General features: G+C 49.6%; 2 protein-coding genes and 1 long non-coding RNA gene across 4 annotated transcripts in view; 1 reads left to right on the top strand and 2 right to left on the bottom strand.

Moving 5' to 3' along the window:
• Window positions 1-11,753, top strand: part of LOC147195648 (uncharacterized) — a 35,151-nt gene extending 23,398 nt beyond the window's left edge. The window contains exon 4 of the long non-coding RNA XR_015102634.1: window positions 10,727-11,753. This is a non-coding gene — a long non-coding RNA (uncharacterized LOC147195648). The remainder of the gene's footprint in view (window positions 1-10,726) is intronic.
• Window positions 4,634-8,669, bottom strand: LOC147195649 (cell division cycle-associated protein 4-like). Its single transcript, XM_086128174.1, has 2 exons — window positions 8,520-8,669; window positions 4,634-7,394 (listed from the first exon to the last, which is right to left on the bottom strand). Exon 2 carries the CDS (start codon window positions 7,388-7,390, stop codon window positions 6,719-6,721), a length of 672 nt encoding a protein of 223 aa, XP_085984300.1. The 5' UTR covers window positions 7,391-7,394; window positions 8,520-8,669; the 3' UTR covers window positions 4,634-6,718.
• On the bottom strand, window positions 11,294-17,087 carry cdca4 (cell division cycle associated 4). Of its 2 annotated transcripts, none has more exons than XM_086126801.1 (2): window positions 16,946-17,087; window positions 11,294-14,218 (listed from the first exon to the last, which is right to left on the bottom strand). In XM_086126801.1, exon 2 carries the CDS (start codon window positions 14,207-14,209, stop codon window positions 13,310-13,312), a length of 900 nt encoding a protein of 299 aa, XP_085982927.1. In that variant the 5' UTR covers window positions 14,210-14,218; window positions 16,946-17,087; the 3' UTR covers window positions 11,294-13,309. The 2 variants fall into 2 exon arrangements, with proteins under 2 accessions (XP_085982927.1, XP_085982926.1); XM_086126800.1 differs by lacking the exon at window positions 16,946-17,087 and adding an exon at window positions 14,905-16,438.
• Between the last annotated feature and the right edge of the window lie 41 nt (window positions 17,088-17,128).

The following is a 17,128-nucleotide window of genomic DNA, read 5'->3' as shown; positions in this document are numbered from 1 at the left end:
ATGATGCATTATACCGTGGAGCAACGGTAAACCATGTCCATGAAAACAAAACCTCACTCAATGTGATATACATTTCGGGAACTCCAGACTGCATATGGGAACATCCATCCATCCATTCTGGACCGCTTATCCGGGGTCGGGTCACGGGTGCAAAAGCTTTGGCAACAAAGCCCAGACTTCCCTCTCCCCAGCCACTTCCCGCTCTTCCCGGGAAAGCCTTCCCAGGAGCCCGGAGACGGATTCTCTCCAGCGTGTCCTGGCTCGTTCCCTGCCGGAGGGACATGCTCAGAACACCTCCCCCGGGAGGCGTCCTAATCAGATGCCCGAGCCACCTCATCTGACGTGGAGGAGAAGCGGTTCTGATAGATTCTGAGCCCCTCCCGAATGAACGAGAGCTTCTCACCTTATCTCGAAGGGAGAGTCCGGACACCCCGCGAAGGAAACATTATTTCGTCCGCTCGTATCCAGGATCTCGTTCTTTTCGTCGCGACCATAGGTGAGGGTGGCCACGTCGATGGACTGGTCAAGCGAGAGCCTGGCCTTTTGCCTCTGCTCCTTCTTCACCTCGACAGACCCATACAAAGCCCGCATCGCGGCCGACGCTGCACCAATCTCCCGCCCCATCCTGCCCTCCCTTGTCAACAAGACCCCGAGATATTTCAACTCTTCCACCCCGACCCAGAGAGGGCACTAATTTTGATCCCAACCACTTCTGTATATGGAACCAAATCATTATCTTGTGGCCACTGTATTATCATAATGTGAAAAGTGTTCGTTTGTGGCTACGAATTAGATACTACTTGCACATGAGCGTTGTGTGAAGCTGGCTCCAGATGTGTTTTGCTCGTCAAAGTCGGCCGAAACAAGTCTTGCTCTGACATCAATTAGAGGACATGAAAACGCTGACATTGTTGACATGTGCCAGCCCGGTGCAGATCAATTTCAAATCTGATTAGTCACAGAAACATTCCCTTTGCTAATATGAGTTCAAGTTCCATGGGCCAGCAGGACTCATTCCAAAGGCCCCGGTCAGATGAGATTGATGGACAACATAGAGGCTGGAATGTGAGTGGACACTAAACTACAAATTAACGCTGTCATCCACATGCAGCCCTGGAAGCAGTGTCGTTGAAAGAAATGCTCCAAAAATGAAGTGAACGGGCAGTTGGGATACCATTTGGTAAAACCCAATTTCCTGACCATCGCTTGAGTGGATTTGCAAAAGGTGTTTTCATATTTGGGCCCCCCATCCGAGGTCTCGGTGGCCTTATCCAAAGCTTCCTGCGGTGAGCCACGCCTTGTCGTCGTGACCGCTGCCTGTTGCTGTCAAAGAGTATTGGAGTCCTGACATGGTGGCGTTTGGTCAGCTTGGGTTTAGTCCGACAGCTGTTTTGACCGCTGGATTTTGTTGTTATTCGGATCTATGGATGTTTGGACATCTTGCCGCTGCTTGGTCCTGTTGCGACGGGGTCTTTGGGATCGCGACGCTGCCAAATCCCTCCCCACAAATTGGAAGAATTCAACCAAGCGGATTTGGGGTTGGATGAAACTCGGCGTGGTCGTCAATCGGCGTTCGGACCGCTCGACATTTTGACCCCTCTGTGTTTTTCCCACTTGGTCCTTTGGGTTTGAGGACCTCTCTTCATTTGGTCCGCTTGATCCTTTCGACGCTCGGGTTCTCCGATGTTGCTTGAGCCTCTCCGTCTTTGGACTCGGAACTCTGCTTTGTCTACTCCGTACTCGCCATTCAGTCCGATTGGTGCTCGGCCCCAATCGGTTGATTTTAGGATCGAACATTCATCGGACGTCAAACTGAATGGGCAAATGTGGGATGAGCGAATGAGGTTCCACTGTTGTCGTGGTTGCGGCTCTTCCATATTTTGAGTCTCGTCCAAGCATTCTTGTTTGGTTAGCAGATTCTTATCGGCCGTGTTACAATCCGCCTTTTCTTCAGTTATATAAAAGCGAAACAGTCACGATGCCACGGTGATTCATAAAAAGCGCCAACCTTTCCCCACATCCGCGTTGGAAATTCTTTGGGTGACTGCGCATGAAGCCGTGAAATTCTTTTTTTGATGGCTACATAGATTGAGCATGCCGTTCATTTGTTTGTTTTGGGGGCGTGTCGTTAAAAAATAAATAAATTAAACGCTCAATTCATGTTTTTGGCACTAAATACTTAGCTGACATCCAACCGCTCGGGGTTGAAAGTCCAGGAGCTGCCCTCACATTCCAAAAGAAATGTGTCTTTGGAAAACACATTTCATCGTTTTCTTCTTGACAATTCTCGTTTTCGCCACGAGGGGACATTTTAATCGCTGAGGCTGTGGCATCAGGCCAATTCCAGCTTGAACGAATCCTTTGACTTCAATCCAAACCAGGACGATAACCCTGACCCAAACGAACCGCAAGGTCTCTCGGCTCAGCTGCGCTCTGCCGCCTGCCAGTGGAAGGACAAAAAGAGGCGCAGAGTGCTCCGGCTAATGTCGTTTACTGTGACTGAGGCCTCTTGCACATGGTCCTGATCTCCACTTGGAATCATTTAGTGACATTTGCAAACATCCCCTTGATTGAATTTCCAATTGATGCTTCGTTTGAGGGCCGGCGGTCGCCATGGAAGCCGCCGTCAACACCCCACGCCCACCCACAACGGGACCGTAAAACTTGTGAGCGTGGACTCCGACTACTTCTTGTGATTCAAGCGTTGGACCGGATTGTCAAACAGTCACGGTCACGCATCGCACGATTTTGTTGAGAATGGAGGAGAAGAACCACAAGATGACTGTAGCGGCACGTGCAAAGTGAAACAGCATCTCGGTCATGAGATGGCATCCCAAATCCATTTCGATGTGACCCTTTGCAATGCTCAGGTCACATTCCGGACCTGGACCCAACTCTCCCCGCTGTCTGGGGGAGCCTTGGAAATCACTTCACGGAGAATCAGATTCAGCTTTCTCCCGACACAAACAAGTTGCGAAATGGCGCCATCTATCCGTCGTCAGGCGGGGTTACAGGTTCGCTGGGCTGGTGCCCGAGTCAGCACCCAACTGGCGGTCTCGCCTCTTTTTTTTTATTTTTTATTTTCTCCTTTGCTGCAGTCAACTGACGTCGGCCATCCCGGCTGGCCGGACTGCGGGCGGGTTTTTTATTGGACCGCGCCCGCACCCCCGTCGTGACCTGCAGCAAAGGCGCGGATCGATCTGTGGCGGCGTTCCCCTCTTCGGCTTCCGCGTCACCGGTAGAAAGACAAAGATGGAGGGGGACAAAAAGCAGCCTTCCATTTTTTCAAAGGAAACCGGAGGACACCATCAAGACTGTTTTTACGAGCTCGCATTCATACTTTCGGATCAGAACCGAAATGAGGACCATGTTCATGTCAACGCCAGACTTGAAGGCACGGGTGCTCAAGTCCGGTCCTCAAGAGCCCCTATACATCAGGACGGAGACGTCGAAAACTGCCTAGAGAGGACCGGACTTGGGCGGCCCTGCTCGAAGGGTCAGGGTTAGGACTTTCATCATTGAAGAAGGAGAAGAAAGTGAAGGTTCGCAGAAGATCACGTTAGGAGAAGGAAGATCACGTTGCACTTGGAATTAAACCGGAAGGTTATGGTTTTGAATGGAATTAGTTAGCAACTTAATCACACGGTTGATTTGTTTGGTGGACTAGTTTGCAGGATTCATCGCACGAAATCGACACCACCTAATTTGCGTGACACTTTTCAATAACAGTTTGGAGATCGGAACCAACCTGTTTTTTCAACGTAGTACCGAAGAAACAATCGAGTGGCTACGCTAACCAATATGCGTGCCTAATAGTGGCACTCCGTAGTCATAACTTCAAAACGTCGTAGCTCAGTGCCATCGTAAACCGAGTCCCCGCTCGATGGCTATCATGGCCGTACCTGCATTACGGTCGTTTCGTCACCAGAGGGCAACCTTCGCCCACCTCGGCGCTGTGTGTGGTCTTACGTGACAATTTTGCACTGCGTGCAGACTTGCGGGTGCAGTGCAGCTACTCTCAAATTCTCAGAACCGCGGAGACATTTACACACAAGTGCGTGCCCTGCGGGGGAATGACTCTATTTCGACGTGTGTAGTTGGGGAGCGGGAGGGGCGGCGGGAATCCTGTGTGTGTGTGTGTGTGTGTGTGTGTGTGTGTGTGTGTGTGTGTGTGTGTGTGTGTGTGTGTGTGTGTGTGTGTGTGTGTGTGTGAGATATGGGCTTCAGCGGTGCCCTACCCACCTTGAGGAACACATTCTTTTGGAATTAGGAAGTCTCTTTTGTGTGTTGTCTGTGTGTGTTCTAAGTAACATTTAGCAACACTATCATTAGCCTAATAGCATAAAAGTTATTTTAACGCACTGCCACAATATCAAGAAAACAATGCTGTCAAAAAAAACATTTTTGTTGATTGCTAAACCACAAATGTTGAATGAAGGCTAATTTTAAGGCAGGTTTTTTTTTCTCTCTTAAAATTCAAAATGACTTTGGCAATGCTACTATTATGTTAATGTGATTTGTTAAAATCATTAGGAACAATAATGTGACCAAAAATTTAAAACATTGTGTGAGTGCGCGTGTGTGTTTTGTCACCAACAACAAAAAAAAAGACACCATTGTCATTTTTGTAGTTTCTGTATTGGTGAATAAAATCTCTAAAATATTGCCCAAAATGCATCATTATTAATATGAATTAATACCAGCAAATGCATCCATCGGTTACACTGAAATATATATAAAGATCGCCCTCGACAACGCACGGCTTTTGTGCTTATATAACCCTCAACACACACGCGCTCACATACATAAATAACATTGCGCTTTCTATTAAATTAAATTAAATACAATATTTCATTGGTCAGCCCCCTCAAGCTCTGTTTTTCGACAGTGAAGAGAGAGGCTGAAAAACCAGGAAACAAAGTCACCAGAGCGTACGTCTCACAGGATTGGCGGAGCTGCTCGAGGCTTGGACAAAACAAGGCGGAAGCTCCTCCCAATGGACAAATGACGCAAATGGTGCTTCCTCACTCCACCGCAACCCTCCCCCCTTCCTCCTCCCCCCGCCCCGCCTGCCAGCCCCTCCCTTGGCTACTTGCTTGTCAGTCTGTCAGGAAACATGTAGCCAGAGCACAGAAGAAGGGCCGCGGTGGTGGCGGGGCGGGATTGTGTGCTTGAGTCTGTGACGCTCAGCCAGCCTCAGGCCATGTCCGCATGAATGCAGATATTGTCAGAGGGGGGGGGGGGGGGTTGATTTTTTGGTTGAAATGTATATGAATGTCGACAAATGGATTCTGGTGTGGGAAGAGATGTTTTGGGATGAATGTGTGGACACGGCTTGAGGCGTACAAGCGGTAAGGCACGTGAGTTGGAATGAGACTGGCGAGATCTGGCCTCCTCGTGGGACAGCTAAAATTTTGAACGATTGGTTCACAAGGAGTGTCAACGTTAGGAGGTAGAACAGGAGTAAAACACGCAGTCAAAAGGTTTGCGCTGGAGCTTTTCACGTATAAAACGGCTTGCATAAAACCTCAGCTGTAAAAAACAAAACAAAAAAGTGCCATAAGAATACAATCGGGGGACGCGAGGAAGCCCAAGTGGCGGTCGTCACTTCTCCACCCAGATTTTTCTCTTTTCGGAAAAAGAGCCGACTCACCAGTTACGCTTGCGAGAAACAATCAGCCGCGAAGCAGAAGCGCTTGGTCGCTTTTTGAGCATCAACAAAACCGGAGGGAAAGCGAATGAACGAAAGAGGCTTGTGGTTGGATGGCCAGGGTGAATCCATTTTGGATTACGCTCGCTATGCCCCCGGGAGCCGCCAGGGTCCGAAATCGGTCTCCAAAGTTGGGTCCTTGCCCTCCTGCCGGGCCGGCGAAGCATCTCCGTTAATCAATACCTCGCTCGACTCGGGTTTCCTCCTCCGTTGGGCAGAGGGACAAAAGTGCGAAGTTGCTTGCGACGTTCAGCGATACGAAAGACTCGGCCGCAGTTGAGACGGCTCAGCTTCTCCCGACGTTGACCTGATCCGAAACGACACGACCCCCCCCGTCGCGCCTTCCCCACCGCCTGATTGCTGACTCGGAAGCGTAACAGCGTTCGTTCGCACAGCACCCGATGACTTGAGATGACGTCAGCGCCTCCGAAGATACCGGGTGTTGGACAGTGCCGATTTCTTGAAACCTAAGAGGGCTTTGCACGTATCCATGGTTGCCGCCTCCGTTACAGAATTGATTCGCCCGTGCCTTCAATGCTTGCGCTGCGTCCCTCCGCAACAGAATAACATCATCATCGAGTTGTTGGACGGCGATGGCTGCTTTCAAGGCGAGGTTAGGCCGGGCTTTGCGGAATCCGCCTTAGATGACGTCTATGGCAAATCACTGCGCCTTGAACACTGGACCCGGCAATGCGGATTTCCGCAATCATATTCAGATCGGAGATGATGTCAGAGCATCCGACGCCGCCACGGATCCCACGCGTCCCCCCGCGCCGGACGGCGACCCAATAAAAGTTGGCTGGCACGGGCGGCGTGAAAGGAGCTGGCGTTTCATCTGCAGAGGGTCTTGAGGATTCTGGACTTGCGAAAAACGAGCCTGTCATCGGACACAAAACGGCACCTGATGCATCCTTGGGTTGAAGTCATTCAACCGGGCATCGGACGAGTACAGCGAAGTCGCCGATGCTCAGCGCGACGACGCGGGGACTTCACTGTACTTTTGGTGGATCAGGACTTGACCAAGATCTCCATAATGTGGTCCAGCTCATTCAGGTCCATCAGACAAGACTGTAGACCCCCGGCGGTGCCTTTCTCATCCTCGTCGGCCCAGAGGGACACGCTGACGGGCCACAGAGAGCCCGCCGTCCAGCTGGAGGACATATCGGAGGTCTCATACATGGACGTATCGATGTCCTCGAAGATATCATCCATTGCCAAGTCGCCGAGGTAGCCCATGGCGTTCACCGCATCGCTAAAGGCCCCCATGTTGACTTCCTCCGAGGAGGATTCCGGCGGTGAGGACGGACTTTCTCTGCCGCCCTCCGCGCACCCGGGACACGTGAGGTCCTCGTGCAGGAGAGGCGAGTCCGTAGCGCCGAGGACCGCATTCACGTCGCCCTCGATGCCGTTCCGCATGTCGTCCTGGATCTGCCGCAGCGTGTTGATGAGCAGCACCGAGCGCCGCAGGCTGAGCTCCACGCCGGCCCGGTAGCGATGCAGCTTCTCCAGGCTGAGGCCCAGCAAGCGCTGACGCATGTCGCCGATGTCGCCGGCGCCGCCCGATGTCGCCGCTGCGGTGCCGACCTCGCCCTCGCCATCGCCGTGCCGCTGCGTCTCCTCGCCGGCCGCCTCCGACGCCTGCACGCGGCTCCGCTTCCGCTTCACGCCACGACCCAACATGGACCTGCGGGAAGGGGTTGGCTTTTGTTTTGTTTTGTAACCTTTGGGAAGTTGCCATTTTCCCCTTCTGTAAACATCCACAATTTTTTTTCCTCTATAATTGACATTTTCATAAAATGACCAAAATAGAACTCCCCCCCCACCCCCCACTTACAATGCTGACATTTACTTGCGTTCACTGTTTTCACAACATTTTCCTATCAGGATCATCATTTCATATTTTTCACAGAAATGTATTTTCCGTCAAATTAATTTAGTTTCTCATATTATTTTGGATATTTTCCACATCAAATTCAGATGTGTTTTTCCGTGCGGTATGACGACTTCGGATAGTTTCTCATAATGTGCTGACCAGAAAATTTGCAGTTTGACTTTGATTTCCCATTCCGTACCTCCGATACCTTTTCCATGCTGCGAAGTGGAGTTGGCGTTTATTTATTTGCCTTTCACCTTTCACACAGAGCTGGTGTTTAAATCGACTGGTTGTGGCATTCCTCCGCTATCGCCTTCCACATAGCCCCCCTCTGATGCTGTCTGACATCGGCCGCTTGATTTCAACCTCCTATTCCGCATCGGTACCTTTGACGCAGAAAAGCGACCCGGGGAAAATTGCCCTCCGAAATGAGGACCTTCACGTTAGCGCAGCACCTCGTTTACGTAACAGTGACCAAACATGTCGAATTCCTCCTCCTGATGTCCTGTCCTGTCATTCCCAGGGGACCCCTGAGGATGTTGTCCCTGCCCCCCCCCCCCCCCCCCCCCCCATCCCATGACTCACAACCACGCGTAAGATTCTGCTCATCCAGACATGGCACCGACCGGCACGTTTACCACAGGGAGATCCAGATCAGGTAGATGCAGGTTCTCGGAGATTGTTCTACCCATCACACGTGGAACTTCAAATAGGTGTTGGGGAGGGGTGGGGGGTGCAAAGCTTCCCAAATGCGAAAGGATCCCCCTTTGCTCTGACTAAACATGTCAAGTCCATTTTGTTGGAATGACAAAACACACACGATGCCATACATCATGCAGCTCTGGTGGGTCCGAACTCCCGAGGGCGCTATCGAACCGTTCCCGCTAGTGAACCGAGTTTGAAAGTTCCGAATCAATGTTATTAAAGCCAACAAACCTTACGTGTCCTCGACCAGCGTCATGAGCGGAGCGATTCTGCCGTAAAGTCCGCTTTGTCCGGCCACGTGACGTCGCCGTCGAGCCCCGAGAGAGATGAGGAGGAATGTTCGGTTCGCTTGGAGGGAGGAAGGGGGGAATCGAACGAATGGGCAGGACCGGGGCTACCAGGCCGGCTGCGGTTGGTCCATTCGGCCGCCGTTCAAGCGTCCGCCTCCGCCGCACACGGGGCAGCAAATGTGCGGCGGCCGCGGCGTGTTCGCGTGCCGCTCAGAGAACGAAAATACAAGGGCTCGGGTGGCTGCACACGTGAGCCACCAAAAGTGATCGGACTAGTCCCGTTTTTCTGCGTGATTGATTGCGACGTCTTCTGGCGTAATGTTTGGAATCAATGTCCTCGGCGTGAAATTTAACAGCACCCTAAATACGCTCTTTGAAGAAATCTCATTCAAAACTACAGCATTTTAAAAACTTCGCTCGGCAAAATGACACCTTTTGGGGGGTTTTTTTCTCTCTGGCAATGACGCAAAACGATATCACAGGCACAAAAAATATTATTCGTCTAAATACATTTAAAATGCTTGGTGGTGGCAGAAATGCTCAAACGAAATAAACCGGGTGTTATTCCCAGATTTACGTAAATTTCCTGAACGCCACATTTTAAAGGGACCGATGAGTCAGAGCAGCAGTAAAGGGACAAGACCGGAAGCAGTCGAGCGATTACCATATAAGGAGTCTCCTCGCTCGCGTATTTCCTCTTTCGCCAAAAAGCGGTCTGCACCCCGTGAGCTTGCTCATTTTTTCTCTCGTATTCTTTTCTTCCCTGGACTCTTGTTCACTGGGGTTTGACCTACTTCTCCCTTTTATTTCTGGATGGTCATTTAAAAAAAAAAATCCAATTAAAACTTACTGCCAGTTATTGGTGCTCAAACATGAACAGGCATAAGTAAAATCCAGTCAATTCAATTTGCTTTGAGTACATTTGTGTAATTTCCACTCTTTTAATCAGTAAACAAATACAGGATGGCTCAACCTCTAGCTAGTGGTCATTGTTAGCAACGTGGTTTTGGTGGTTTGTCAAACTAAATAGATGTGCTGTAACCGCAGACTTAAATGCATACTCAGTTGGATTCGAGGTTGGTGATGGACTTGGCTACTCCACAAAATGACACCTATATGCCTTCAATCAATCAATCAATCAAATCTTCGGGTGCTTTCACAGTGTGCTTCAAGTCATTGTCCATCTGCACTGTGGAGCGCTGGCCGTCCTATTGAGTTTTGAAGCATTTGGCTGAATATGAGCAGTTCAACAGAATGCCAGAAGCACTTGAGAATCAATCCTGCTTGCGTCTGCGGTCACATCATCAATAAATACGAGGGAACCGCGTCCACCGGTGCCATCCTGGAAGCAGTTCTCTAGTCTAGAAACGCTTCCCCGCCTCCTCCCTTTTTTTTTTTTTTTGCTGACTCACCAGCAGGCTGTTAATCTTTTCCAAGAGTGTCACAAAGGCTTGGAAGCGACGCTTGCTCAATTTCTATTTCATTCTGTTCTACGGTGAGGTGACCGCGGCCAAGTTCAATTATTGCAAAACCAGGACGCGCGTGTGTGTGACTATGTGCGCTAACGGTGTTGAGTCGGATGTGTGCGTGCGCTTTGTCCCGTTGTCACATGAGGAGAAACAGCAGCACGTTGAAGACAAAGGTCACAATTTAAGTTGCACCTTTTCATTACCTCCAACGTAACATCACCCCCCCCCCTCACATCAGCATGTGTGGAATAGAAAGCCTTTACCCTCCCAGGCAAGGTGTCACCTCGAGCTCAGACATATATATGATATATATACTGTATATATAACATATATTTCACGCTGTACGGTACACTGGAACGTCCATGCTCAGACATTTCAACATTGCAAAAAAAAGTTCTGTAAATTAAGTTTTACCCCCCTCCCCCGATTAATTTCTACATTAAAATGTGTCAAGTTGACCAGCTCAATTAAAAAATAAAATAAAATCCCAATTTTTGTTTTGTCGTGAAAAATGGTAAACATGACCCGTCGCAGCTCTTTGGGATCGTTTTGCAGCCATAAAATTCTTGAGTGCAGAATTCTTTGCGAAAAACATCAGTTTGATCTTTGTTGTGTATTCGATTAAATCCAGGTTGAAAATGTTTTGCAAATCATGAGTTCTGGTTTTATGTTTATTCAGGGATGGCAATGGCTAGTGATGAAAAATGTGGAAGGGGGCGTGGCCTGGACGGGGAGACCAATCACAACAAGAAAGACATCATACACGTCCAATCGCAGGGCTGTTTACAATCGGAAGATGGAAAACTGATCGGGAGAGCTTGTGAAAACGCGACGATAAGGTACCTGACCCCCCCCTAAAATTTTCTCAACGGATTTAGATGATTCACAAAAATGATCAATTTAAGAAATAAAACGGCAGATTTCCGCGTATACGCGGAAAATTACCATCCCTGTTATTACGTCCCAAGTTCATTGGTTGGATTTGAACTTTTTTTCCCCAGATTTTTTTTAAACATCGAAACGGGATGATTTGAGCTGCTTCCCAGATCTAAATTGAAATGGCAAAATCTGTAATTTACAAGACGTGACTCGTAGAATTCTTGTAAAAACAGAGTCCACGAATAAGTGTAGGTTTTTAAAATCAACATTCCGAAGTTGTTACAGAAGAATTTCGATGAATGAAAAATTTGCATTCGGTATCATTTTACGGTCACAGCATGAATACAAAAGCCCACACGACAACCCAATAGTTGCATCTTTTATTATAAAAAAATATTTACAAAGACGCTACAAGTTTTTTTGTCTGGATATAAAAAAATGCATACATTTTTTTTGACAACGGTAGTAATAAGTCTTTGAAGTTCTAGCTCCCATTGCAACCAGCGTGAGTGACATCCTTCAGGAGTGTGAATGTACGTGTACGCGCGTGTGTAATACTGAACTTTTGTGTGTGTGTGTGTGTGTTTGTCAATACATGTTTACATAGCCTGAGTTCTCCACCGTCACCGCCGCCGCCTCCTCTTTTTCTTCTTCGCCGCCGCTGTGAGCAGCCATTTTGTAGAAAGGCAACTGTTTGCATAAAAAGGACTTTAAAGGACATTTGAGTCGTATACAATCATTTTTGTAACGCGCATGACGGAGCTGCATAGTGATTGGAATTGTGACCCGGTTCTTGTGATTATTAAAACTAAATGGAATAATAAATAGGTACTGCACTCGCTGTTTGGGGGGGGGGGGGGGGCGACATGACGTGACAAATTGTCATTTGGGCCGAATGGTTGACGCGTGTGGCGTAGATGTACCTACAGATAGAATAAATACAATAAATTAAAAAAAAAAGAGACAGAGAGAAAGAATAAATTAGCAATATGGCTTCTTCTGGATGAGCAGGATGGCAAGCTGTGGTTTTGCTTCCCTGGGTTGGATTTAAAAAAAAATTGTAATTAAAAAAAAACCCTTTGGAGCGAGTGAAGTGAAATCAGCGTAAAAACTTGACAAAGGCAAAAAAGCTCGGGAAGACGCTCACGTCTCAAATGTGGCTATGTTAAAATCCCCCCCCCCAAAAAAAGGAATTATCAAATGATACTTGCAAAAATCCCCCCCCCCGACTGTAATAATGCAAAAAAATATATTTCTATATACATAAGTACATATACATATTCCATTCATAATTGCGCAAATCTTTAGGAAAATATGCATGACGTCATCGATTTAGATGTTTGTTCTGGATCGCCGCTGTAGTGTGAAGAACTCCAATAAATAGGACGACGAGCACGAGCTTGCGCACCGGACGTAAACATGGGGGGGGGGGGGGGGGGACACACACAATGGAAGAAAACCGACGGTTGCAAATAGATTTGCATGATTTCCGGAAATGGGAAAGACTTTGAAAGCTTCCATGGAAATTCAGGAGGAATTGACAAGTTTTTTTTTAGGATGGGTTATTCAAGCGCTGAAATTCATTCCGCAAAGGGCGATGCCATTTGGTTTCCTCTCGGCTTACTGCGGATGAAACCATTTTTGTTGTGAATTGGCTATTGTTTAACAACAGTTGAAACGGCTTCAACGGAACACCCCCCCCCCCCCCCACCCATCAATAGATGATGATTCAGTGACCGGTTTTGTCCGTCATACATCCAAAAATCGGCTACGTGAGCGCGGGTCCATTCTAATCCAGACTTGATCTGATTTCATAAAAGTACAGCGGTACCTTGGCTCCCAAATTCTCCAATTTTACGAGTTTTTAAGAGTTACGAGCCGTCATTGGAATATTTCTTTTGGCTTTGTCTTCCATGTGGCAAATTCAGCTTCTGCAACACCACAGCTCGAGTCAAGTGGGCGGGAGGGGGGGGGGGAGTGGGCAAGAGGAGCCATCGACTTTGCATGGAGGTCCGCTGATGGGATTGGTGCTTCCGTTTGAACTTTGCGTGAAATTCCCCTCAATTGCCACGGAAAGTTTCCGGTCTGGAAAAGCTTGCCCCTGTTTAACTTCATTCAGCTAAAGTGTGCGGAAATTTGCTGGAAACGTTCCCCCCCCCCCCCCCCCCCCCTTTCAAAGCCTACTTGTGAACGAGACCTCCGTGTTTGGAATATACTGAACGAATGAAGAAAAAACCAAAAACAAACAAACAACAAAGTCCCAACGGGAGCTGCCGATCCGAAAAATGTTTTTTTGGCTCGCAGATCATTTCCCACTTTGCCCCTCCCACGGTCTGTCTGCGTAACAAAAGCACATTCAAGAAGTCCACGGCGGCACCGAGCTTCAGGAGCCCACGATAATCTCCATGATGTGGTCCAGTTCGTTGAGGTCCGACCGGCAGCTGGCGCCGGGGCTGAGCGGCTGCGGCCCGTGGGAGGAGAGGCTCTCCAGCAGGTCGTAAGGTCCCATCTTGGGGGCGCTCTGCATGCCCGTCAGCACCGTGTCCAGCTCGTAGTAGGACGGGTCCACGTCCGAGAAGAGCTCCTCCAGCGCCGGGTCCGGCGGGGGCGGCGGCGGCGGCTGCTGCTGCTTGATCTCAAAGGTGCCGAAAACCTGCTCACCCGGCCTGGAATCCACCTCGGGGCGCTCGTCCACGTCCTCGGCCTCCGACTCCTCGCCGTCCTCATCCTCCTCCTCGCCGCCGCCGTCCTCCTCCTCCTCCTCCTCCTGCTGCTGCTGCTGCTCCTCCTCCCAGCAGGGGCTCATCCCGAAGGGGCCCGCCAGGTAGGACTGCGTGGGCAGGGCCTCCTTGTGGGCGTCGCCCGCCTCCATCACCACCTCCTCCGAGTGGTATCCCCTGTCCAGGCCCCCCACCAGAGGGTACGGCTTGGGGCTCTGGCCGGCCGCCGGGTCCGACTGCCGGCACAGCACCTCGGTGGCCACCAGTCGGTCGGTTGGGCACTGCGCAGCGGCCAGGGCCTGCGTCATAATCTGCCAGGTGCCATCCTGCGTCATTTCCTCCTGGATTTGTCGCACCGTGTTGGCGATGAGCACCGAGCGGCACAAATTGGGTTCCACCAGCATGTGGCACAGCTGGAGTTTGATGAGCGACATGTCCAGGAGGGACTGGCGCTGGAGGCTGTACGAGGGCGACGGCGTCCGGGCCTGCTCGCCGGCTACCGTCGCTGTCGCCGCGTCCTCCGCAGAGTCTAGAAACTTGCGCTTGGTGCCCTTTGGAAACATGTCGTCTGTCTGGGGAAGGACAAAAAAAAAAATCAGCCACGACCGCCACGTCATTGATGAATCATACGAGCGTTTGTGTGGCGTAACGTTCGCGTGTGGCCCAGTCGACTCGCGTGCGCACGCGTGCATCCGTCAAGTCGTCACAGTCCTTCGCTTATTTGACAGTTTGCTGCGTTACAGATTTGATGTATGTGGACAGTGTTGAAAAACACCCAAAAAGTCTATTTTCATACACCGACACGAACTGGATCTACTTTTGTTTTCGTCGCCGCTCATGTCCGACATTAAATCTTTTGTCAAAAATTTGCTATTTTACACAGAAAACTTCTTACCGCAGTGGAGTAATTGCAATTCAAATTTGGGATTGTCGTCAGCGTTAGGGATGACTATCGATCATCCGACTCCGAGCGTTACTGCTTTTCAAGCCGGCGCCTCTGCGTTTTCTTTCAACATTTCGATTTTCCTCAGCGCCATTGACCCCCCCGCCCCCTCCCCTTTTTTTTTTAGGCCAGTCTGAGAGGCAAGACTCCCGCTGGGCGGAACAACCACACATTCAACAACACCGGCAGCACAACCGAGCCACCAACAAACAGCAATTCATCCCACGAGAACACCAGCCCCCGAAGTAAGCTTCGGACAGAATTCCAGTTTTTGAGCCCCTTTAATGCAGACAAAAACAAAAGACGGCAATTTACCATTCCAACGATTCCGAGCGCAGCCGTTCACCAATCGTCGCTACGAAGGGATTGGCAGTCGCCATTTTACGTGAGCTGTACAGGTGCACTCGAGAAAATTCCCCTTTGGGCTCCATCGCCAATGTTCATGACTGACAGGACATGAAACAGCAGGCGCTGCTGATGTTGACACGAGAGGCCACGTGACCGCCGCTCGAGTAGTCGGCGCTTCCAAACGGGTGCAACCGGTTTCCGATGCTCAGGGAACCACAAAAGGCCACTTCCGGATTTTTGACAGAGTTAAAAGGATTATTCAGTCCACCCCTACTCGTGTTTAAACACTTTTCCAAATCCTCAAAAGACTTTTTCCAAAACGCGACTCTTTAGCAACATTTTGACGCCTCAACAGTTTTTACCATGAAACCACGACTGGATCATTCATCCACAGCCCTCCCATCAAAGGGGGACTGTCTTTTCCCCAGCGGGGGCAGCACTTCATCCATCAAGCCGATAACTCGCCCCCTCAACTAATGAGTACTTAAATAATTGATTCATCCTACAATTACTTTCGCGACATTAGTAGTTTTTACAAAATGTATTTAAACTTCCATTCCTTCATTAGAAAACAGGACATATTTTCAAACCAACTGTAATTATGTTTCTGTTTTTGGTCCATAACACGGCGGTAAATAGGCAAAAATCCTTTTTACAAAGAGAGACCGGCTGCTTTCACAGAGGACTACAGAAATGGGGAAATATTTCCTGTCCAGAGGCAGGTTAAATCACAGGAGTTGGACAAGTAGTTCATTATTTGGATAATTGAGTCGTTGTTGAATCAATTAATTGATGCACCTCTTTAGAGGTTGTTAAAAGGCAACAACAACCTCAAACACAACAAAGAGCTTTAAACTTTCAAGTGGCAACGAAACAGAAGGTTACAATGCCTTTCTAAAGACGCGTATTACAGGACTATACGCGGCAAAATCACACGAGCAAATAATCCAACACAAGACATTATTGACTAATACAGTAATTTGTCGTGACATTAAAAGCCTGACAAGCTGCATTTTTCTGTTGTTGCTGGGGGGTTTTTTTCAAATAAGACTGACAAATCACTCGCCTAGGATGTTATATAAGCACATTAGTCAGCGAGTGTGATGAGAGTAACTGGAAAAAGAGCTTCGAAAAACATAACGACGCTTGAACTGTTATTGAAAAAGACCACAGAAGCTGTCATGTGAGAAGCCACATCTCGTTGTTTTGGTCAAAGGTGGCGGTGGAGGACGAGGGGGGGGCGCCTTGTAGCCGCTCTGACACGACTTGAAAGCCAATTTAACGCCACCCCGTTGGCTACTCTCGATGTCAAGGGACGAATTCACGCACGTCGTTCGGGAGTTGATGTTGCTAAACGTGTCTGAAAGCGTAAATAAAGCGACGGTCTCGCCGTACGTCAACAGCCGTGAGCGCGGCCCATCCCCCACCGCCAGCGAGGCCTTTGCTTCGACGCTCATTAATCAAAAGCTCCGCTCTTCAACGCAGGCTTATCCAACCAGTTTCTCCGTGGCTGGGAACCTTGCGCAGCGTCGACACTATCGGTCGCTATCTGTCGGGTGGGTGGCCCGCTCGCTCGGCGAACGCGAGCCGCTCCAAGGTAGCTGGCGCCCCGCTTTTGTCTCCCCAACCGCCGCACGACAATGAGGCCATTTTGTGCTGCTAGGCTAACAGTTAGGCGGGGGTGGGGGGGGGGGCGAGCCGAGAAGGAGCGGGCGACAATGTGGCAGGGAAACGGATAAAAAGCAGGCCCCGATCGGTATCAAAAGTGGACGGACGTGTTCGCTGTGTGTCGCCCGGTTATTCTCGCATTTAATACGGTGAATGCTAACGGGCTAATTAGCCACTCGGTGGTCCGCGGCGCTTCTTCTTCTTCCTCCTCCTCCTCCTCCTCCTCCTTTACCCCCTCCCCCGCCCCAATAAAAAAACACTTTTTAAAGTTGTTAAACACAAACAACGCGAGACTCTTTTTATGTCAATGGGGACTAGCAGCGGAGGACCCAACGCTCACCTTATTTTCTTCCGGTCTCACTCATAGGATCGTCGGCGGCGAAAGCGGAGCAGAAGGTTCCGATGAGATCATTCATGCCACGGCTTCAAAAAGTGAAGTCGTCTCTCTCTCTTTTTTTCTCTCTCCCCCCCTCTCTCTCTCCCTCTCTCTCTCTCCGCGCGCTCGCTGCGGCTGATGTTGTGG

Source organism: Hippocampus guttulatus, chromosome 13, assembly GCF_054856545.1.
Source record: "Hippocampus guttulatus isolate MCC_2025c chromosome 13, RoL_Hgut_1.0, whole genome shotgun sequence".
Taxonomy (NCBI): Eukaryota; Metazoa; Chordata; class Actinopteri; order Syngnathiformes; family Syngnathidae; genus Hippocampus; species Hippocampus guttulatus.
The sequence above is the reverse complement of the archived record's forward strand: the minus strand, read 5'-3'. Positions and strand labels throughout refer to the sequence as shown.